The 23,539-nt window shown below is 46.7% G+C and overlaps 1 protein-coding gene across 12 annotated transcripts in view; it reads left to right on the top strand.

Annotated features, from left to right (window-relative positions):
* The window catches only part of VIT (vitrin), a gene marked incomplete at both ends in the record, with an annotated part of 97,762 nt that overhangs the window by 36,238 nt on the left and 37,985 nt on the right, over positions 1–23,539 (top strand). For 2 of the 12 annotated variants that reach the window (XM_080712036.1, XM_080712026.1), the window contains 5 exons: positions 549–626; positions 14,768–14,824; positions 16,147–16,212; positions 21,184–21,228; positions 23,192–23,254. In XM_080712036.1, the coding sequence (XP_080568162.1) occupies positions 549–626; positions 14,768–14,824; positions 16,147–16,212; positions 21,184–21,228; positions 23,192–23,254 (309 nt within the window). Of the gene's footprint in view, positions 1–548; positions 627–8,905; positions 9,098–14,767; positions 14,825–16,146; positions 16,213–21,183; positions 21,229–23,191; positions 23,255–23,539 lie in introns of all 12 variants that reach the window. The other 10 variants (XM_080712034.1, XM_080712035.1, XM_080712025.1 and 7 more) reach the window with 9 other exon arrangements.

The raw sequence follows: 23,539 nt of genomic DNA on the forward strand, positions 1-23,539 counted from the left end.
GTATTGGGATTACATGCCCAGACTATCTCTTTCTTCTTATGCTTCCACGGTTTCCCTATTGGAGATGGCTACTCCTCCCCCTTACCTGCTATCTAATGCTGTTGCCCCGGATGGCTCTGCAAGGTTTGTGTAAGTGAAAGGCAGCCATCCACACTTAGCCAGCCCCGGACCTGAGAACCCCCATCACCCGAGAGGAGAGCATACTCAGTGTTTCAAGCTCATCTGCAGCTGTAATTAAACCTTCAAAGGCACAAGTGTGGAAACTTTATCTTGCATGCCTCATCTTCATGAGCACAGCAAGTGTTGCTAATGCAAAACGACTGCATCATGGAGATTTTAGTGCTTGCATCCTGATATCAATAAAACACAGGCTATCCAGGAAAACGAAATGCTACTCGACTCTCTGATTGTAATCAACAACTCAGTGCGAAGGAGACTAATTTTACTGACCTCAGGAGGGATAAATTGGAAGGAAGGAATCTGAGCAGTATGGAGCCAGCTAAAGCCTCTAGCTCTAGAAATAAATCTTTTTTTTTTTTTTTTTGCAGAAAATAAACCCCCAAAGGGTGTGATCTACCCATCAACTCTTACGTATTCATCATCCAAAAGTCCAGCTGCCAGGGCAGGCAAGTGTCCATGTTTGATTTCATCTCAGCCTTCTGAGTTCGTAAACACACAGCATCATGTTTCAGGAGATGGTGTCGAAGTTAGCATTGTAACTGGGCAAGCCCCACTGACTCTGGTGATATTTTAGCTGAGGCAGAGAACATGGCACAGAAATCAATGGGATCAGACGGCGGGGCTGAAGTGAAGGTTTGATTTTTTTTTTTTTTTTTTTTTTTTTGGTTTTGTTTTCGCAATTCGAGACTGTCTGCATTTGTGTCATTGTCGTTCAGAATGACTGGTGCCCTGAATTTCATCGTATTGTTGCTTTAGAAGATGACATGGCATTCTGCCTGCTGGATCTACTTAGGTGTAAAGCAAAGGGAAAGACGCCAAGAGAGTGATGAGGCTCGTGTGATAATAGCGGCCGCTAATCTGAACAAGTCAGGCCAAAATACACTGTCTGCGGGGCTGTGTCCGCCGCCCCTTGTGAGCTCAGGAGGGGGATGGGGGCCTCGGGCCAAGCAATTCCTCTGTGTACCTTTTGGTGTTTAATCAAGAACTGTGCTGTGCATTTTGTACCCTGAGAGGTGCTTTCATTTTCTACACATTCAAAGAGAATCTGTGAGCTGCTTTCTTATGGGGGTTGCCATGTGCTCCCAGAAACTTGCTGGACGATCTAATTTAGTTGAGGTTATATTCATGGATGTAAGGGAAAAGCGAGACTCTATTGAGCATTTGCTGTATGCCAGGCACCATCCCAAGACCTTGGTCTGTTTATCTCCTCTAATCACCCCAGACCACCGTCTGGATATGTTGTTCTCAGCCCTAATGAACAGTTCCAGGAAAACACAGCACAGAGAAGTTAAGTAATTTCCCTTTGCCAAACAGCTAGAAAGTAGCAGAGCTCAGAGAGAGAGTCAAACCCAGATAGTCTGGATCCAGAAACCCCTCTGTAAATCACTAGCCTAGACATTCTTTTGTTAATAACAGTGCTACAAAGTCTCCCAATTTGACCAGCCTTGACATACAAATAGGAATGTTTTTGTTTTTTTTTTATTTTATTTTATTTTATTTTTTTATTGGTGCACTGTATTCATACATCATAGTGGGATACAAACTTTTGTAGACATACATGCACACATCGCCCAGTCAGCTTTGTTTTGTTTTGGTTCTGCCCAGTTACTCTCTCATCTATATATCTTTAATGACTTTTTAATTACTGCAATGATCTGGACTGTTTGTTTAATTAGTTGCAAGCATGCGGCTGTTCTCACCCCAGGCATGCGCTGGCACTGGGTAGTGATGCCTTAAGGACTATTTCTAAGATATGGCTTGTCCTCCTTTGCTGTGGACACAGATAGGAGTTGATGACAGAGGCCTCCTTCAGTGGCTGATGTCTCTGTTGCTTCTTCTGGCCTGGCATCTCTGCTCAGGTAGCTGTGAGTAGGTGACTGGTACGGATAACTGCAGCAAGGGACCAGTGTTCATTGTATCCCAGCCCCCTCTTGTTGGCCCCACCGCTTTCTCCTATGGCGGGCATCCCACAGCCCCGTGGCCCTTGCAAGGAGCCAGGGGCAGCGCTGGGAGCCCTTTGGCGCCCTCTGGGGTCTGAGAGCACCAGGAAGGCAGGAAGGAGCGGAGTCACCGACTCCTCCCACTGCTCTTCACCTTTGGGCTGAAAGCCCCTGGTCTAGGACAGTCAAGCTGCACCTCCTCTTCTCAGAGAACCCCAGGGTAGAGAGCCCCATCTCCAAGTAAAACCCCTAACTGTAGGGGCCACATGTCAAGCAACACCTCTTTTTTACCCCAAGTTGTGGGGGAGGCTTTTAGATTCCCCAAATACTGGTCACTTGGGAGGCTGAGACAAGAGGATCACAGGTTCTCGGCCAACCTCAGCTACTTAGTGAGGCTCTCTACAACTTAGTGAGACCCTGTTTCAAAATAAAGAATAAAAAATTAGGCCAGGCATGGTGGTGCACACTTGTAATTCCAGTACTTGTTGGGAGGCTAAGACAGGAGGATCACACAGGTTCAAAGCCAGCCTCAGCTACTTAGTGAGGCTCTTAGCAACTTAATGAGACTCTGTTTCCAAATAAAAATATAAAATAGGTCTGGGGGTAGACCAGAGGTAGAAGCCCCTGGGTTTCATCCCTGCACCACACACACACACACACACACACACACACACACACACAAAGAATAAAAAAATAGGGCTGGAGGTATAGCTCATAGGTAGAATGCCCCTGGATTCCATCCCCAGTAACACACACATACACACACACACACACACACACACACACACACACACACACCACACACACCACACACACCACACACACACACACACACACACACACACACACACTCCATTTGGTTTCTACATCCATGTCCAAAACTCTCTCTACCCCAGCCGCAGGGCCAAGCATGACACTGCCCACTCCCAGCAAGTGCTTGCTCCTTGTCTACCTCCAGAAGTGTGGGTGGGCCAGGGTGCTCTTTTGGAAATTTGCTGCCATACATATCCACAAATTAGCAGAAGCCACAGTTAAAACGCAACCACTGCTATGCCACTTGTCCCCTCTAGCAAACCATCTCAGCCTTCTAGACATATTACCAGGAATACTATCAGCTCCTATTACTAGATCCCCCATGGTTGCCAAAGTGGGGAAAATTACACCCATTCATTCACTCATTCATTCATGCGTGCAACAGCCACACACACCTGTAAGGGGCCAGACCCTGAGATAAGCAATAAGCATTTCAGCACAGAAGGGCGCCGTGGGGGTCCCGCCCAGCCTCAAGAGAGTGGGACCACTGTCTTCAAAATCACATGCCCACCTTGGAGAGAATTCTCACTGATTCAAATTAAAAAAAAGGTTCCAGTGAGCGCCGGAAAAGGGCAGCCCCGCGCTGCTACTCGTCCTTAAATAATTACATTCCTTTGGAAACTGTGTGAAGCAGAGGAGATATTGATGATTCGGGCCCCAGCATGCCTGCAGAAGGTGCATCCTGGTCTCTGCAAGAATGTGAGTTAACAGGTAAATCAGGTTAGTATGACCCCCAAAAGCATAACGGCTTTCTTCCCCGGATAATTACCTCACTGGAAAACCGGAAAGCTTCTTTGATTTGCTCGTGCAGCCCACGCCGAGGCCAGACACTGTCTCTGCTGGAGATGCTGCTCCCTGGTTAGTTGGCAACCCCGAGGCTGGCAGCTGCCATTTGCCTAGAGCCTCCGGCCATGCTGAGCCAAATGAAAGCAGGTAAGTGTTCGTGTGTGGAAATGCACCAAGAAACTGAAAAAAGAAAAGCACATTTCTAGTACCAAAGCAAGAGAAGGGAAAGTAAATCTTTATTAAAGGCTATTGAGCAAGCATGCCAGGAAAACCCTCTTCCGTGCCCCTCCACTGAGTGCAAAGGCCCTCGCCCGGGAACCAAGTCGAGCTGATGCCTAAGACAGGAAGTTAAACATCCCAGGAACCTTGGCCCCAGCGCCTTTGCCCTCTCATGAGAAGACTATGGCTTTGGTGAAATTTCAAGGGCCTTTGGGGCACCGCTCAAGAGAACCACATTCAGGAATCCTGACTTGCCTTCCATCTTACTCCCCTTTTGCAGGAAAAAAAAAAAAAGGACTGAAATAAAGTACGCGTGAGTCTAACTCTTGGCGCTGCTGCCTGCTGTGTGTGTGGCCTTAGATATATTTCTTGACCTCTTGGAAGACACGTATGTTCCTTATATCAAAAGCTAAAATACTTGAATCAACTTCTAGGATCCTGACGAATATTAAATGGGAACGGTTATGCAAATGAGGCCTCCAAAATGTGGTACCCAGTGGGCACTCAATGAATATTGGGGTTCCTACCCTCATACACAGCTTTGTAGTGTGCAATGAATGATGGGAACAGTCACGCCCTAAACTCTGACTCCAGGCATGGCTGCTAACCAGCTTCTATGCCTTTTTTTTTCCCCCTGGTGCTGGGGACTTAACCTAGGGGCTTTCTACCTCTGAGTTACACCCCAAACTCTATCTTTTATTTTGAAACACAGTTACTAAATTGCTGAGGGCAGGTTACTGAAGCTGGCCTCAACGCTGCTTTCCTCCTAGCTCAGCCTCCAAAGTCCCCCTCCCTTTCCCAGACCCCTGACACCTACTGAAATCACCGTTCTCCACCTGCAGAGGCTAGGTGCAGCAGGAAGAATAGCGTCAGCTGCTACCATTCCTCAAAGGTCTACCAGGTACACCCTCACAGGCTTGACCTCTAACAATGACACCAACCCTGCCAAGGAGGAACGAGGATCCCCACGTACAGCCAAGGGAGCCAGGCCCAGAAAGCATTAGTGGCAAGATGACCAGTGCGGGTGTACCCAGGGGTCCAGCCCAGCCTCAGCTGTGGTTCTCCAGGCAGAATTGCAAGGCCCCCCTCAGTCTTGGAGCGTCAGAACTCTGTGCGCTGGTCAGCCCTGGAGTCTACACCTGCCACACTCCTCGTGTCTGCTCTGAAGAGCCAGGATTGAGCTGAGAGGCACCGCCTGGAGCTTTTGAGAAGTTGTGGAGCTGGGGCTGTTCTTGACCATGTTCACACAGTAAAATGTTAGGAGCCCAAGGGGAGTTTTGAAACACCTTCCCATTAAAACTTCAAAAAGAATCCAAACGTCCATGTACCTGAGTTTATGTGAAGAAACTAATTTGGGGGGTTTTGTGTTGTTATTTGTTTTGTTTTGTTTGATACTGAAAGTTGAACCCAGCAGCAGTCTATCTCCAAGCTATACCCCCAGCCCTATTTTATTTATTTACTTATTTATTTATTTACTTATGGAATTGGGGATAGAACACAGAGACATTCTACCTCTGAGCTACATTCCCAGCCCTGTTTTATTTTTATTTTGAAAGAGGGTCTCACTAAATTGCTGTGGCTGGCCTTAAACCTGCACTCACCCTGTTCAGTCTTCTAAATACTGGGATTATAGGTGCGTACCACCATGACTGGCTTTGGTTTTATTTTAAATTGCTCCAAAAAGGATCTGATTCCATAAAGCTTTTTTTTTTTTTAATCAGACCAAGTGTTATGTTCAGAAGGAATTAAAAGCATTTGAGGCAGGGAGAGTGATTTTCTCTGTCTCCCTTCTTAAAGACAGCTCTAATCTATAAAGGCTTCTATCTAAATTGGTTGAATTTGCGTGTTTGAAAGCATCTTTATCCCAAGCAAGTACAGCAGTGTCTGCCCTCGGGGTATTCAACCCTTCTCTAGCAGATCAGTAGGAACAAACAGATAAGGCTGGGGCAGCCCTTGAAATCAGCTTGAATGAGCCCTGGAATCAGCTAGTGGTGTGAGAAGAACACAATTCAAACTTTCAATATATAAAAAGTTTAAGTTGGCAAAAATGTCTGTTGTTTGATAGTAGAAATTTGTTTTTAGTACATTGTGGGTAAATTAACTTGCAAGTAAATTTTCTGTCAGCTCATATATATAGTATAGATATACATATGCATATATGTATATATATTTCTGTCCAAATAATAATTACATCCTATTTCCTTAAATATACAAGGTATTGTTAATGGCTTTTCCCTAGATTAGATAGATTGAACTGGGTGGGGCCTGCCTCTCCCTAAAGGGACTCTAAGGCCTAATAGCACTTACCAGAGGGTAAGACACAGTGGTACTCTGGAGAAATTAGACACTTCCCTAGATCGTATTTGGAACGCTCAGTCCCTTTGAAGTAATGGAAATGTCATACATTGGGTAGGTTTGGTTTTGCCTGAGGATGGTGTGAAGACTGGCTGAGCCCCCAAGGCTACGGCCAGTTCTTTAGTGGTTTGTCTAACACAGAGCGCAGGCCCTGAAAGGTGAGCAAATAGTAGCAAGTAAGAGGGAAAATGAGGGCGCCTCCTCCCGCTTTGACTGGGCCTTGCCTTCAAGAGCTTTCCAGAGCAACCCTGTGACTAAATTCCAGTCCATGCCCAGGTCTTCTCTTTGCTGTTCTCCCCCCCAAGTCAGCGCTGTGGTCTCCACAGATGGTGAGGGCAGCGTCAGGGTGGGAGGTGAGTGGAGCCGGTGCAGACGGTCATCTGAATGTCCCACCACACGCTTGTCTACAGGACTGTGCTTTCCAGGGCGCTGTGCCGTGTGGAAGAGGAAGCTGGATGCCTTTTTATCTCAGATGCCAGCCTCTTGACCTGCTGTGCCATGTACCAAAAATGTGTCAACCCTAAGAAGAGTTACAGTTAGAGCATATGGGGACTGAACTGTGCCACCCAAAAGAGACCCATATCTTAATCTCTGCCACCTGTGACTGCTTCCTTAGCTGGGGGAGGATGCGCTTTGCTAAGGCGATTAGGATCTTGAGATGAGGAGATTATCCTGGATTACCTGGGTGGGCCCCCAATGCAACTCACACATCCTCAGAAAAGAGATGCAGAGGGAGATTATTTCACAGCCATCCAGGAGAACATCACAGGAAGATGAGGCAGAGAAATAAATCGAGGATGCTAGCCCTGAGGATGGCCACAAGCCAGGGAAGGCCAGCGGCCAGGCGAAACTAGCCGAGGCAGGAAACGCATGCCAGGCGAAACTAGCCGAGGCAGGAAAATCATGCTCCCTCCCTGCTGCCCGAGGGTCTCAGCACTGCTGACGCCTTGAGTTTGACCCAGCGGTACCAACTGCGGACTTCGCCTCCAGAGCCGCGAGAGAATACATTTCTGTTGTTTAAAGCCACCACGTTTGCGGTGTAGACCTTGGCATCCCCCAGCGTGGGCCTAGCAGGTGCCTGCAACTGTCTGAGCTGCTGTTCACCTTGGGGCCCTCGTGGATCTCCCTCTGGCACAGACACAGGCTTCTCATGACAGTCCCCAGCGCTCAACGGCTGCACTTGTTCCCTTGCCCTGAACCTTCAGAGCTGTTCTCAGGGCGACCCCAGCACTAACCACTTGGCTGAGCTTTGCTTTGCGAGAAGACAACTGTGATGGTGTTTGTTGTTGTTGTTGTTGTTGTTGTTGTTGTACCGGGGATGGAACCCAGAGGCATCCTACCTCCGAGCTACACTTCCCAGCCTTATTTTTTAGTCTTTTTATTTTTGAAACAGGGTCTCACTGAGTTGCGAAGGACCTCGCTAAGTAGCTGAGGCTGTGAGCAAACCACGATCCTCTGGTCTCAGCCTCCCGAAAACAGGGAGTGATGGCATTTTAAATTGGGCTAGTGATCCCGATGATCACATGTGGACAAGAGCACAACTTAGAAGATGGATCTCAATGACCCTTACCATCCAGTTAGCTCATTATCCCTCTTTCTAGACCAGGAAACTCCCAGGGGAGTTAGTTAACTTGGTCAAGAACCACACTAAACTAGCATGCATTCTCCACCAGGAGGTCATAGTGAAAGCCCCCAAAATATTTTTTTTTTTGTAGTACTGAAGTTTGAACACAGGGCCATTCTCCTTTGAGCTCCACTCCCAGCCCAATTTTTTTATTCTTTATTTTGAAACAGGGTCTCACTAAGTTGCGGAGGGCCTCACTAAGTAGTTGAGGTCGGCCACTAACCATGACCCTCCTGTCTCAGCCTCCCAAGTACTGGACTTAGAAGCTGTGCCACCATACCCAGCCCCAAAATAGTGTGTGTGTGTGTGTGTGTGTGTGTGTGTGTGTGTGTGTGTTACTAGTGATGGAACTCAGGGGCTTTCTACCTCTAGGCTACACTCCAAGACCTATTTTTTTTTTTTTTTTTTTTTTTGGAAACAGGGTCTCACTAAGTTGCTGAGAGCCTCACTAAGTAGCTGAGGCCGGTTTCAAAACTGCGCGATCCTCCTGTCTCAGCCTCCCAAGTACTGGGATTACAAGTGTGCGCCACCACGCCCAGCTCCCAAAATACTTTTCATTCATAGCCAATGCTAACTGAAACAGGGAAATGGAGGAGGAGGAGGAGGAGGAGGAGGAGGAGGAGGAGGAGGAGGAGGAGGAGGAGAAAGGTGTATGTATAAATCATTGCTTGTGGTACCTGACAAATTAATTTGGCAACTGGCCATGTTCTGCTTTGTCTACACTGGTGTAGTTTTTAACTGTCATTTAAATATTCTTATTCAGTCTTTTGTTTGTTGACTGGCTAACTGCTCTGTGACTCTACATCCTCTAAGCAGGAATCAAGGTCTGTTTGTCTAGATTTCACCCTCTACAGTAGCTGGCATAGGCACAGTAGCTGGCACAGGTCTCTGCTCATATCTGGCACCCGGGAACCATTTGTTTGATTTCTAGTCCTCTAAGAGCTGTAGGCTATTCTACAGGCCGTGGTACAATTCTGTTTCCTTACAGGTGAGACCACCAAAGCCTATCACAGGCCCTCTACTTCAGGGACAACCACACCGCCAGCCACCCTGATGCAGGGTCTGGCTATGCCAGCAGCTGAGGCCACCCACACCACCTTGCCTAAACCATCCGCATTTGTAGCCTCTGCCACCAGCAGCCCCAGACCACAGCCTGCGGACCATGGGAGCCAGGAGACAGGTGAGTGGACCCTGTGTCCCTGTGGGCTGGAAGAGTGGGACTGGGGATCTTTAGAGAAACAACTCCATCTGAGCCTCAGTATGTGTGCACCCTTCCACCTCTGGGGCCAAGTCAGCAGAGGGGATTTGAAACCTGAGCTAGGGCTATGTGGTTCTGTTCTCCCAGGTTCAAACTAGGAGCCGTCACAGTACTTTTTTTTAAAGATTTATTTTTTTTATTTTTATATATTTCTTTTTTATTTATAAATGGAACATATTAAAAATGGTGTACATTTAGATTATGCTTCGTGCCCTTCCCCCCCTCCCAATAAAGAGTGTCCAGGTTAACTATGTTATATTCTGAAGGTAGGATATTACATGAAACTTTCCAAAATGTAAATCCCATTTCTTCAAAAAGCTTGTTTGAAGGGATGCCAGGCTTCTACGTAAACACTGTTGAGTTTTTGGTTTGTGGAATTTTTTGGAGACAAATGGTATATATGCCTGGAAGTCTTAGAATGCTTGAAATAAACAAAACCAAGAGGATATCTTTCAAAAAAAAAAGTCAGATAATTGAAGTTTTTTCTACATGATTTTTTTCTGACCACTTTTATCCATTTCTTCAATTATGCTTTTGGGTTTATCAATCCAGACTATGGAATTAATCTCAGCACCACATCGAACAGGACCTTAAGAGCTCATCTGAGAATCCAATCTCAGGTGTCTATGTGGGCTTTTCTATCTATACTATCCTGGGCTAATAAGTACCTATGTCACTTCAAAGATTTTTCTGTAGAGGGGGAATGGGAAATTCTGCAGCCAGGATGCTGCTCTTGTCCCAGAATTTTTTTTAGAATTTCACACGTGGTGCTGCTTCTTCCTCCTGAGAGGAAGTTCCCAGGACTTTTTATTTCCAGCTTCACCTCCAGCTTCCAATCATCATTACGGCCATGAAGCTTGGCCCTCCCTCCTTCCCTAGCTGGCTCTCCATCTTTTTACTTAACCCAGGGGAATCTGCACTTTCAATGTATTGGACACTTTTCTAAGCAATTTAAGGAATAAAGCCTATTAAATCTTCCTTTTTATAATTCTTATTTAAATAGCCACTTCTTATTTGGATAATTCATTGTATTAATGAGAAAACCAAGGAACTGGATGGTGAGGAAACTGGGTCGCACAGCCGAGAAATAGCAATGCTGTTCTAACCCCAACAGCCTGGCTTTCCTCTGGCTCCCCTTGCTGGAGGGAGGGTCCCTGTCCTCAGCAAACAACTCGACGTGGACATGAAAGGTGGTGCCAGGCCTCCCAGCTTCTTCTGTAATTAACAATAAGTGGCAGGATGTACACTGTCCATACAGTCCATGGGCCAGGCACACTGCATGCATTACACTAATCTCAACAATGCTATGAATTTGGGACTATTACTCCATACTCCAGATGACTCATGGAAGAAACCATGATTTGAAATTTCCCAACAAGAATATCATAAAAATAATTTGTCAAAGAGTTTGAAATACATTAGACTCGTCCCCTGCCACACTATTCTTTTTTGACCCTGGCTAATATATTAACACAGACACACAGTACCTGAAAGCAAAAGAGAAACAGAAATATGCTGGGAGCCGGGCGTAGTGGTGCACACTTGTAATCCCAGTACCTGGGAGGCTGAGACAGGAGAATCACAGGTGTGAAGCCAGCCTCAGCAGCAACTTAGTGAGGTTTCAGCAACTTAGACCCTGTTTTCAAATAAAAAATAAAATAGGGCTGGAGTGTAGCTTGGAGGTAGAATGTTCCTGGGTTCAATCCCCAACACCACAACAAAGGGGGTGAGGATGTTGGGAGAACAGAGCTGACAGAAGTCCCGTAGCCACAAGTTTTTGTTTTTTTAAATTTCAAGCTCTTCCCTTTAGATTCTTTCATTATTTCGAATGTGCTTGAGTATGTGAATCAGTTCTTTGCACCCTTTGTCTCCTAAAGGACGTCAACTCTTACATAACACATATAATTAAATATGTGGCATATTTATTTGGCTACACTGGGAGCTTGGAAATCCCATTGCAAGTTTGGGCTGAGCTTGTGGAAAACCTCAAGAAACTCGAAGTAGTGGCTCCCAGGCTGGCAGAGCATCATTATTCCTGGCTTGGGGACAGGGGCTTTGGATGGCAGCCTCGCAGCCATCAGTGCTCCCTCTTCATCCCCGGCCAGCACCCGCCTCCACGCTGACCCACATGCTGCCGGGCAAGTCCTTGGAGCACGCACTCTGTGCAGCCCACACCTTAACTGTCCAGACCGGAGCAGACAGGGAGGGGAGGAGGGAGGACTTCTTAAGCATTGCATTGCCCGCTCAAAGGATGTTCTGTAGGTATGAGAAGGACCAAATATGGGGTCTTCCATGGCAGTTTTATTGAGATACTTTTCAGAGACCATACAATTCATCCCATCTAAAGTGTATGATGCCAAGACGTTCAGATATTCAAAGTCGTGTGACCATCACCACAACCAATTTGGGAGTATTTTCATTACCCCCAAAGGAAACCCATACCCATGAGCCGTACTTACCATTTCCCCTAAAACACTCCTCTCATCCCCAGATAACTACCAATCTATTTCTATGATGTATGATTATACATATTTGCTGTGATATTGTAGCCCAACTATATTAAGTAATATTTAGTGGTTAAATAACTCCATTTTTTCCTTCAAATGAACTGAAAATATCCTGCCAATGATAAGAAAGCAATTTCTTTGAGCAGCTGATAGACAACCGAATTGCCATTATTGCATAAATTTGTTTCCTCTTATATATGTGAGCATAGTTGTGGATGAGGTAGTCAAGCAGATCCTAACTCACTCGTTCATTCATTTAAGAAATGTCTTTCGAATCTTGCTATGTGTCAGGCAGTGTTGTAGAATGTCGGGACTACACCAGGGGACAGGTCCCACTGCGGTATCCGAGCAGGTCAGTCACGTCAGCTCAGGACACCTGGCAAGGGTGCGGCCGAAACACGAGCTACCTGCCTTTGAGACCTGGGAGTTATCTTTGCCCTAAAATGACATCAAAAGCCGCCCCTCAGGCAGAACACAAAGACTTGCAGGGAGGCCAACAGAGAGTTGACATTTGGAAGCAGGATGAGATGGGGCTCTCCTAACCATAGCGAGAAACTGAGGCAAATGGAAGGTCTCCATGAAAAAAAAAACATCAGGCTGGATACATCATGGACACAAAGGATCATGTCTGCTTCAGGGAGCCATGAATGTGCAAACCAAACAAGACAGAAAGGACCAAGTCAAGGCTGGGAGTAAGGGAGCCAAGAGCCAGGGCACTAGAAACCTCTCACAGGGAAGCAATGAGTCTGTGCTTCTTGGGAGAGGCCAAGGATGGTGATGATACCCCCAGGAGCCAAACAGCCACGGAGCTGCACCCCAACACCATGGGAGCAGCTTCAAGCATTAGATCACAGATATGCTTAAGAAGGATAAGGATGGGAAATCCCTGCAGGCCTAGCTCTAGAGACAGCTGACCATACAACAGCACCAGCACCCAGCACCGTTTCCCTGGTCATTTCAAGAAGTGCCCTGGTTGTCTCAACTGATCTAGCATGAAGTGTGTCCCCAACCGATAGACTGGACGGGCAAGGAGAGTGCCAAGCCACGGCGATGGCGTGACCATCCGCCGCTGCTCTCCGGCCTTGGAGCAGGCCTCTGGGGGACGGAAGGAGAAGCCGGACCCGTCCCTGCTGCTCCCCCATGTGCCTCTCCATTCTCACTGACAGTCCTGGCACCTGAGAAACTTATTTCCCTAAAGTGTCTGCAGAAGGTTTTTCTCAAGATCCAATCTCAGAATGAGAAAAAGATGAGCACTCCAAGAGAAAAGTGGGGAAAGGTCATGGCCAGGAAAGCTAACAATAGAACTACAAATGACTAGTAAATATATATATGAAAAGCTGCTCAACTTCACCAGGAATCAAAGACATGCAAATTAAAAAACTAAATGTCAGCTGGGCATGGTGGCGCACGCTAATAATCCCAGCACTTGGGAGGCTGAGACAGGAGGATCATACAGGTTGGAAGCCAGCCTCAGCTACTTAGTGAGGCTCTCAGCAACTTAGTGAGACCCTGTTTCCAAATAAAGTATAAAATAGGTCTGGGAGTATAGCCCAGAGGTAGAGAAGCCCCTGGTTCCACCCCAGGACCACCAAGAAAAATAAAAATAAAATAAAAGACTAAATGTCATTTTTTCCTCAATTCTCACGATAACCTGGTAATGCTCTTGCCGTTTGGGCAAGTGCATGGAGAAATGACCCAGGATTCACACTTCGGAGAATGTGTCCGGAGGTAATTAGTAGCCAAGGTGAAAAGAAGCCTGGACACAGATGTTGTTTATAATAGAAAAATAAATGGAGATGATTTAATTACCCATCATTAGATGGACGGTTAAAGTTGCCGTCCAGCTGTGCAGATGTTGATGCAGATGTGCACTTACTTACTGACCGAGGGCACTGGCCTGCAGCGGATTGTTCATCAAGGCAGCACAGGCCCAATCTCATTCCTGTAATTGTGGGCTGGACATGAGAATGTGGATAGAGGAAGGGTCATCACTCTATAGGCTGAATGTATGCCAGTAACTGCTGGAAAGAGGGTAAGAGATAATTTCTTACTGTACATAGTATAAAATATTTTACAGTGAACCCGTGTTATCTCTATAATCAGAAAATAAAGCTTCTTTAAGTTTATCTAATAACTGGAACAGAGACAAAAGGAGTCAAAAGTTAGTCAGGCGTGCTGGTGCATGCCTGTAATCCCAGTACTGGGGATGCTGAGACAGGAGGAGTGCAGGTTTGAGGCCAACCTCAGAAATTTAAGGAGACCCTCAACAACTTGCCTAGACCTTGCTTCAGAAAAAAATATATATATATTTTAAGGGCTGTGATGTAGCTCTGAAACAGATGCCTTGGGTTCAATCCCCAGTACGTAAAAAAAAAAAAAAAAAAGAATCAAAGTTGAATGTGGATAGATCAGTTCTAAGAGGAAACTGCTATTTTTTGACGACCTCTTATATCTTTCCTTCTATGAAACTTGCTTCTTTCCTGCATCTGGCTTTTACATGACCTCTTGTTCCCCAAAAAGGGCTTTGCATTTCTCTGAATCTTCTATCTCCCTCCTCCCTTTAAAAACCTCTCTTCGGAGAAATTGCCCAATAAATAATGAACACTGGAGTATACTTGATTCTCTCCCACAGTAATTAAGGATAACCATTGTGTGCCTCTAAAAATGACTGAAAGCTAATGTTATTCGCGTCAATACTATGTTAACGCAGTTTAGCCAGTTGCTGAATGGTAAGTGACATTTCTATTGAAGGGTTACTTTAACCTCCCCACAAGCAGCATAGTTGAAGAGAATTCGTTTAAAAACAATGCAGTGAAATATGGTACGTTTGTAAAAGAAACTTACTTTGACAATTGTGAAATAGAAGGGTTATTAGTACCTGGAATTTCCAGTCAGTGTTTTGAGTTAAATCTTTTTTTTTTTTTCTTTTTTAATTTCAATGCCTCCTCCTGGGCAGGTTCGGGCTGCCCAAGGACAAAGCTCTTCCTTAGGTCCGACCTTATAATGTCTGGCTGGGTTGGCTCATGGAAAGAGTGAGAACAATTAGATTAAAACTCTTGCTCTGACCAGCCCAATGTGATTACAGATCTCTGGTCCACCACCCCCTACACAAGCAGCAGAAAGAGTCCCAGTGCCAAGCCAGGTAAGAACCCAAACTGTCTTTCCAGCTTCTTCTGCACACAGGCGTCTTCTTTTCTGAATCCTTGCCACTTGACTTAGACTTGGGCGGAGCCTTAAACCAGTTGGCCCATCAGAAGATGCTGCTCCGGGGCCTACATTTGTAAGAGAACTTGTTGGAAAGTAAGGATGCCATTACATAAGCAAGGCCTTTACCCAATCTCCATTTCCTTGAGGCGATGCAGGAAAGTTGTGATAGAAATCCCTAAGGATGCCTAACCAGGCTCTTAAAATCTGAAAAGGGCCAGGCGTGGTGACGCACGCTTGTAATCCCCGCGCTTGGGAGGCGGAGACAGGAGGATCACGCAGGTTCAAAGTCAGCCACGCTGGCTTAAGAGACTGTTTCCAAAAATTAAAAAATAGGTCTGGGAGTGTAGCCCAGAGGTAGACGGGTTTCCAGGAACCCCAGTACCACACACAGAAAAAAACATCTGAAAAGGAATACTTCTTGTGGTTTATACTTAAGGAACTCAGTAAAAAGTGTGAGGAAAGGTTAGAGCCAGTTGTGCTTGGGCACCTCTACAAGATAGGAACAAAAATATATTCTCTGTCTTCCTGGATTTTCCCTTGGAATTATGACACCTAGACTTCTGTGTGCTCTTAGAGGTTCAGCCCTGGATATGTAGCCAGTTCTCTTCTCTGCAACACTGTTGAGACCTGCAGATTCCTGGAGGAGGTCAAGCAGGGTTAAATGTTTTCCACAGACTCTGTTAAGGCCTGTCTTGGAGCTGATGGACTGGATAGAGGCATACCGCTCCCTTTGAGGCTGGGACACTAGGACCAGAGGCCAGGCCTGAAATGGAGAAGCATTCAAGTCCTCTCCTGTGGGAGATATTCATCTGCCCCCTGCATTTTAGATTTCTGGAAACTGTAGGTCCTGTTTTGCTTTGATACAGAATCTGAGCGGGGGCTCTGTGGGTGCTCCGGTTGGGCCTGGCAGCCTCCATGAACTTCTTCATGGCACCAATGCCAATGTATACTCTATGGTCCTGGGCAAACAAGCTTAAAAATCAGACGGCTGGCCAGGGCCAGGACTCCAAGGCCACCTCAGGCCTCAACAGACCCATGGGATGATTCTGAAGGCCAACCACGGGGCATTCTCTCCTCTTGTGCCCTTGGCCAGAATTCTGCAGCCTGGACAATGCTAAGAAGTAGAGCCAACCACAGAGAGCTCATCTGATTCCAAAGAAAACCTGAACCAGGGTCACTTTCACCAGGAGACAAAGTAAGAGGAGAAAGCCATTGCTGGGTGCATGTAAATTGGCTGATCTGTGTAAATCCCCCCAGGTTTGCAGAGGCAGGATTCTTCCAGCGCTGCCTTCCAGGAACCCATGGGAGCAGATGTCAGCCTGGGTAAGCGGCCCGCTGCACCGGGGAAGCTTGCTCTGTGGCTTCTGCACACATGGGCCTCCCCACGCACCCATTCTTGGCCTCTGCACTTTGACTCCAGCTTGTCAGTTTTGGGAGAGGGGCACAACAAAATGTCTCTTTGGTCCAAGAACAAAATAGAGACATCTCTGTCAACTCCGATGCTCAAGGGCCCTCATCACCTGATGTCCCCTGGAGAAGGTACCACCTAAGCAGCCTCTGCCCCACCCCCCCGGGCACATCTCCAGGCTCCTTTGGGATAAAGCCCAAATGCACAAACACATCATATGAGTCAGACATGGCACTGGAGGCCGGGGGCAATGAAGCCCCTCCTGATCCCCATCTCAATTTTTACTGCCCGACCCCCTCAGGGTTGTTTTGAGGGTATATTCTGCTGGAAACAATTGGGTCTATTTCAATTTTCCACCCTAACTATCCTCCAGTTCTTGCACTCTGTGGTCTCTGCTTCTGATCCAGTCTCCTTCATGCCTCTTAGCCTTGATGATCCTCACAGATGTTCCTAGCCCCCTTCTTATCCTCCAATTCTTCCCACTTCTGACACTTCTCTCTCCTCACCCTTATCTCTGAGCATCCAGGACCCTCCCATGAATTCTTGGGGTATCTTGCCTTAGAGAACTCTCCAGCCCAAGGTGTTCAGTCCTAGACTAGTCATGAAACCCCATTATGGCTCCTGGGGTGGAAAGACATTTTCACACCCTGAGGAAGAGCAGGTGAGGCCGCTGGAGCTCACAGATCCTCTGCTACCAGCCCTCACCTCGGATATAACCATGTATGTCAGGTATGACACGCAGTTCCTCAGCCATCCAATTAGCAGATCATGGAATTAGAAAGAACTGTACAAAATGCATCTGTTCTAATTTTCTGCCAAAATAATGAATCCTTTATGGCATGCCAGACAGAAGCTCTTCCCCAGTACCAAATAACTTCAGGAGGCAGAGATTTCCCAGCCCCTTCGCTTGGCAAGTGGCATTATTTAACATAACTGCTTAGAACGTCAGCCCATCTTTCCTAGTCTGTCTATACCAGTGGTTCTCAAAGTGTGGTCCAAGGACCCTGCTTTCAGGAATTCTGTGGGGTCCTCCTTTTGACTACATCTCCATGAGGATGTAATTCCTTCATATACTTTATCCAAAGCAACTGTCACAACAAACGGACCGCAGGAGCCAATATCCAACCCCAGCTATCTTCTGTCGTGACAAACACTCAAGAAACTTGCCACTCATCGCACTGAATTATCTGTTTTGGAAAAGTTATTTTTCCTTAAAAATGAGATTTATGTTAAAATATAATAGGTCTATTGTTTTAATGACTAATAGCTAAATGATTTTAGTTAATACTCTATCTCAAATGAGAATGCACAGTTTTAATTTCTAAACCATAAAGTTCAATAGACATAACCCACCAAAACAGACGTCTTTGGGGGTCTTCCATAATTTTTCAGAGCTTAGGCTGAGATTTTGAGAGTCTCTCGGATTTGAGAGCCTTTCAAGTATATGAAACTAGACTTTATGTCTCATCATTTCCAGAATAAATTTCTCCATTCCCTCCAACAGGCCCCTACATGACTTGGCAGAACTCGCTCTAGCTACACGACAGCGTGTTAATGGTTCATGAAGCAGGGCACCCAGAGCAAAACGCAATGCCTGTGTGCCAGGGAATCGCTGCCCCCACCGAAACACTCGGATTCCATGTGGGGAGCTCTGTCTCACAATGGGCACATCTCCTCCTGAGTTTGCAATTACTAAAGTCCTCAGGATTCTTTTTCTTGTACTTCTACAGAAGGAGGTCACCCCACTCTTATCCATGCACAAATGAGCTTGTGAACCAAGCTGGAATCCCATACTTGGTACCATGTGCTCTATTTGAATCAAATAAGCTTTGCTGGCCTGGAAACCTAAGCATGGAGTTAGTGTTGTTTCCATGAGAAAAGGTTGCCAAGGCCCAAATAAATATCCCACACTGAGTCTTGGAGGGAAAGCCATTTCTGAACCCGGGACTACTGATGCATCCCTGGCATGGTGGCTCACGCTCAGGAACTGAGACTGTCCTCAGCCGTCTCTGCAGGCCCTCATGCAATGGGGAGAGGAGAGGGTTTGCACCTTGGGTACAGCTGCAGAGTGTCCCTTGTCTGCATAGTGGGAGGAAATTCTTTGAGGGAAACATACAGCCCTCGGGACATGAAGCTGGGATGAGGCAGGAGGCCTGCAAGTCCTCAGCTCCAGAGGCGCTGCCTTCATACTTGCACTTCCTCAAAACTGCACCCGTGGAGAGCCACTGGGAAGGAACCTAGGTGCTGAGGGGCCACCTGGGTTTCTGTCCCATGAAACTTGAGAGTCCTACGGGCCATGTGCTGTAACTCCCACTTGGGTCCCTTGTTGGTCTGTTCCTCTGCGCTTCCAGATGTGCAGAGGAACAGAAGGAACTGAAAACTGTACAAAGTTCAGTGCTGGGCTCTGAGGAACAGGGTTAGTTCTGGGCTCTTTGGAAGACTTAGCCACATTAGCAGGAGTTGCAGGTGGCTGTGCACTTCGGTGGCCTAGCAGAGCACCCTGAGATGCCGATGCGGGGGCGAGGCCCTCTTCTGTGACAGGCAGCTGGTGGCTGAGGGCAGGCCCCGGAGCCTGCTTACCTGGGCTCCCGGCTGGGCCCCACCACTCCTCAGGCACCATTTCCTCACCTGTAAAACTGGGGTCCTACCTGTACCCAACTCACAGGGCCATAGTGACTTCATACTTGTAAAGTGCCGGGGCCTCACACTGAGCAAGCTCTGGATACATGTTAATGGTTTCGACATTTTTACCATGGAAATTGCCCAGAGCCAATGCTGCTCTTACTTCTGACTATGCCTATGAGATGGACGAGTATGAATGGGCATGAGAATAACTCCCTGTTTTTTTAAGAGTCACTTACACTTTTCGGAGTGATTTTATACACAGTTACTTCCTCTGAGTCTCCTCCATGGGAGGCCAAGCCGGACAAGTCTTCATGGCCTCATCTTTACACAGGAAGAAAATGTAGGTGAACTGTAGAGGAGGTGGGCGAGCTGGGCCCAGCCTGGTTTTGGCAGACTGACCCAGGATGGGCCTCTAACTTCTCTTTTCCCATGCCACCGGGAGCTTCCTTGACACCAGAACACAAATGTTCTCACAAATTTACTTCTTGTAACTACCAAGTCCAAAAGCCACCAAGTCTCAGCTGTCCAAATATTTCTCAGCCCTTGGCTTTAAGATGAATGTGATTTGTTTCAAACTTGTTCCAAACAAGATGAAAATGGCATTAATACCAGGACAGAAGAGACTGGGAAATGCCTGCTTTCGGTGGACTGTTGATCTCTCACCAAAATAATATAGCCTTCAGAATTTTAATCTTTGTAATATTTATGAGTACTTGGGGGGAGGGAGGGAGGGAGGGAAGGAGGAGGGAGGGAAGAAGGAAGGAAGGAAGGAAGGAAGGAAGGAAGGAAGGAAGGAAGGAAGAAAGGAAGGAAGGAAGGAGCAAACAAGCACCTTTTTAGGGAAAAGAACAAAGTGCATATTTTTGCCAGTAGGTGGCAATAGAGTAACAAGGCTAAAGAACCAGAATGTTTAAAGATAATATTCAATCATGAATATTGAACATGGAGACCACCTCAACCAATCTGCTAGTGTTATTTAACTAAGAAAGTAAGGTTCACAGAGGATACGTGACTTACTCAAGGCCACACACCTAGGTAATGGTGGAGTCAGGTTAAACTCAGGTCGCACCATTAAACCAGGATGTGCAAAAGCACAAATCATCTTTCAAAATAGCCTGGCATCTTAACTGCACACAGAAAAATATATCTTCTCTTGAGTGTGTTAATAATTCCAGCCAGCAGCAAAGCATTTATCCTTTAAGAAATGAAACAGTTGATCATGCTCTCTGCTTTCTCAGAAAGAAAAAAAGGAGGGAGGACAGTAATTTTTTGTGTGTTCTTCTGAGGCTTTCTTACATGTTTGTGCTGCCTCTGAGCATCTCATAGCTATGATTCCCCAAAAGACACTGAGGATTATTTGGTAAGAATCTCCCTCTCTGCCGGGCATGGTGGCCCACGCTTGTAATCCCCGCACTTGGGAGGCAGAGACAGGAGGATCACGCAGGTTCGAAGCCAGCCGCTTGTGCTGCCTTAGGAGACCCTGTTTCCAAATAAAAATGTAAAAATAGGTCTGGGCGTGTAGCCCGGAGGTAGAAGAGCTTCCAGGAACCCCAGTACCACCAAAAAAAAAAAAAAATGAATCTCCCTCTCCCCCATCATCCTTTCCACTTTACCAGCAACTTTTGGTGAAAGGTGTTAAATATCCTACTGTAGCTAGAACCAGGTGCCAGGTTGCTTTGTTTGGCCCAAGGATGAGCAGTGACAAGTGGAAGCTCAGAAAATGAGTGGACCGCTCCCTGTGGGGCCAGACAGCTGGGTGGGAGGGTGGATGAACTGATGGATGGAGAAAGATTTAAATTGAAAGGCTCAGATCACTACAATGGACATTTTTATCAGTCTCAATCATCCAAAAGGGAATCAGCATACATGCTACTTTGCTTGGATATGTAATGAACTCCCTTTCTAGAGACGTATACAAGCACCAACGAGCCATCGCTGGGCACGGATGCTGTAGAGGCAGGTAGGGACGTTGCTTTGGACTGGGTGAACTTTTTAGACACTTTAGACTCCTAGGATTCCTGTTGCTTCATTATTCTTGGTACCTAGTGAAAGAAACAGACAACAGTGCTTATGTCTTTGGTTTTAAGAACTTTCGACGGGGAACTCACATATATTTAAAGCTTCTTCATCCAAAATGCAGGTCCCATACTCCTCTAAACTTCCTGCCACGGTGGGGAAGCATTATTCCCGAACTTCACCTGAGACTTCTTGCTGAGTTGGTTTAAGTAACAAGTTTGTTTCTCTCTAATTTTGGACATCAGGAGAAATGGACTTTTGGAAGCCTGGATCAGTCCTTTTAGATGCAGGTAATTATATAGTCCAACCCCTCCGCCCACGGCTATATCAGGATGCAGGATTACAGAGCTAGGAAGGTCTCATAACCCAGCTGCGGACCAGAGATGCCATACTCTGCCTGGGCAGGCTTTCTGGTGCTTTTACCTGGGACATTCCGGTCCTGGGAAGGGAACACCGAAACTTCCTAGGGAGTAAGGAGCCACACAGGGCTAACAAAAGAGAGGAAGAAAACATAAAGACCAAAAGCCAGAAGGGAGTTAGTTCCCCATCCCAAAAAACGAGTTTGGACCCTCACTCCATCCTGCAGCACATTTCGAGGCCCTCTATTTCCCCGTCTCTACACAATGCTATTCACTTTCCCCCTTTACATGCATGGGAGTAGTTTGCTGTTTACTGCACTAAATGTTTGAAACTCCAATAAACAAAGCCGCCCAGCTCTTGGTAGGAAGGAAGATTTTACTGGTAGGGAGAGACTGGGTGGAGAGGACTCCCTTGGACTAGTTTTTTTCTCCCCCTCCCTACAAAGTCGAGCCCTGGGGCGTTTCCTTGAGAGGTTTTCTGGCTGAGAAACGCTGTTAAACACCCAACGCGATCTTTTTAAACGGTGTGAGGAAGTGAGGTGAGCTTGCTGACCTTTAATGGGAAAATGAAATCATGCGCTTTGCAAGCTGGAAAAAATAACAAGCCAGGAGAGTCAGGAGAAAGCCCGCTGCAGCTAAGACCCGGGAGGACCCCAGCGCCTTCCTCCACCACAAAACTCCTGGAACTTCCCGACCACTGGGAGACCCACTTCCACTGGCGTACCTTGCTTTACCAGGGAATCCCACTGGCCTTAACCAACCTGGAGAGGATTCTCATTGGTTGTCTTTTATTTCCTAAAATGGTCTATTAGTGAACGTGGCTTTCATGTAAATGGCTCTAAAGAGCTACCCCCACCTCCCCGGCCAGGGTGAAATCCACTACACACAGCCTCTGGCATCTCCACCTCTACTCTCAAACTACAGAGGAGAGGTGGCGCTCTATTCCTCTTTTACTTTTTTTTTTTTTTTTTGGTGGTACTGGGGTTCCTGGAAGCCCTTCTACCTCCGGGCTACACTCTCAGACCTATTTTTTATATTTTTATTTTTGGAAACAGGGTCTCTTAAGCCAGCGCGGCTGGCTTCCTCCTGTCTCCGCCTCCCAAGCGCGGGGATTACAAGCCTGTGCCACCACGCCCGGCTTATCTGAGTTACTTTTATCTGAACTCTTTCTCTCCCATTTCCATCCAACCCTTTTTATATTTATTTATTTATTTATTTATTTATTTATTTTTGCGGGTCTGGGGATGAAGCCCAGGGGTCATTCGCCCTCCGAGCTATGCACCCTGCCCTGTTTTGTATTCTTTATTTTGAAACAGGGTCTCACCAAGTTACCGAGTGCCTCACTAAATAGCTGAGGCTGTCCACGAACCGCGATCCTCCTGTCTCAGCCTCCCAAATGCTTGGATTACAAGCGTGCGCCACCACGCCCGGCCCATCCAACCCTTTTTAGATTGTCCTCCGCGTGCTTTACTTGTTCCTATTTGCTTATTTTCTCAATAACCAAATGTTAACTCAAGCCCTACATGTGAAGGCTTAAATGAGCCGGACACATTTCCTGACCTCAAGACTCTCGGAATTTTACAGAGGGATCATTCACACTGGCAGAGTGCTTAACACTTTCAGATAAGGAAACTAAGGCTCAGAAGTTGAGACTGTAGCAGAATTGAGGTCACCAGATTTCAAAACCTCCCTGAGCACCCGAAGGAGAACTTCAGTAGGTTATCAGTAGATTCTCCTCGATTCTTTTTCCCTCAGGATGGGGGAGGTGTGGAGAAAAGCCAGCTCTAAGCCAAGCCCAGGCTGGGTGTGAACGTCCACTCTGTCCCCTTCCCTGGGGCAAGGCCAGATGCTTCCTGTGCTTGTAAGTCACCAAAAGTTTTACTGCTCTTTCCAGGATTTGTTCCAAAAGAAGAATTAAGCACACAGTCTTTGGAGCCAGTATCCCAGGGAGATCCAAGTAAGTTAATTGACAACTAGAAACCCATGGTGGGTTTGACATCTGATCTGTTCTCTCTTCCTACTCACTCCCACCCAAACCCGCCTCTCTCCCACCGTGGATCTATTTATCTCCTCTCTTCTGTCACTTTGTTCTAAGGAGAAGGAGCTTTTGAAGGGTTTAGACTGTACGTGAGGAGGAGAGGATCACCATGGTAACAAAGAAGAATGGGAGACAAGAAGGAGAGGAAGGAATAGTAGGAGTTCCATGAAGATAATGGTAGCCAGCTTGGAGTTGGACGCAGAC

The sequence above is a fragment of the Muscardinus avellanarius genome, assembly GCF_963383645.1.
Source record: "Muscardinus avellanarius genome assembly, chromosome: 15".
Taxonomy (NCBI): domain Eukaryota; kingdom Metazoa; phylum Chordata; class Mammalia; order Rodentia; family Gliridae; genus Muscardinus; species Muscardinus avellanarius.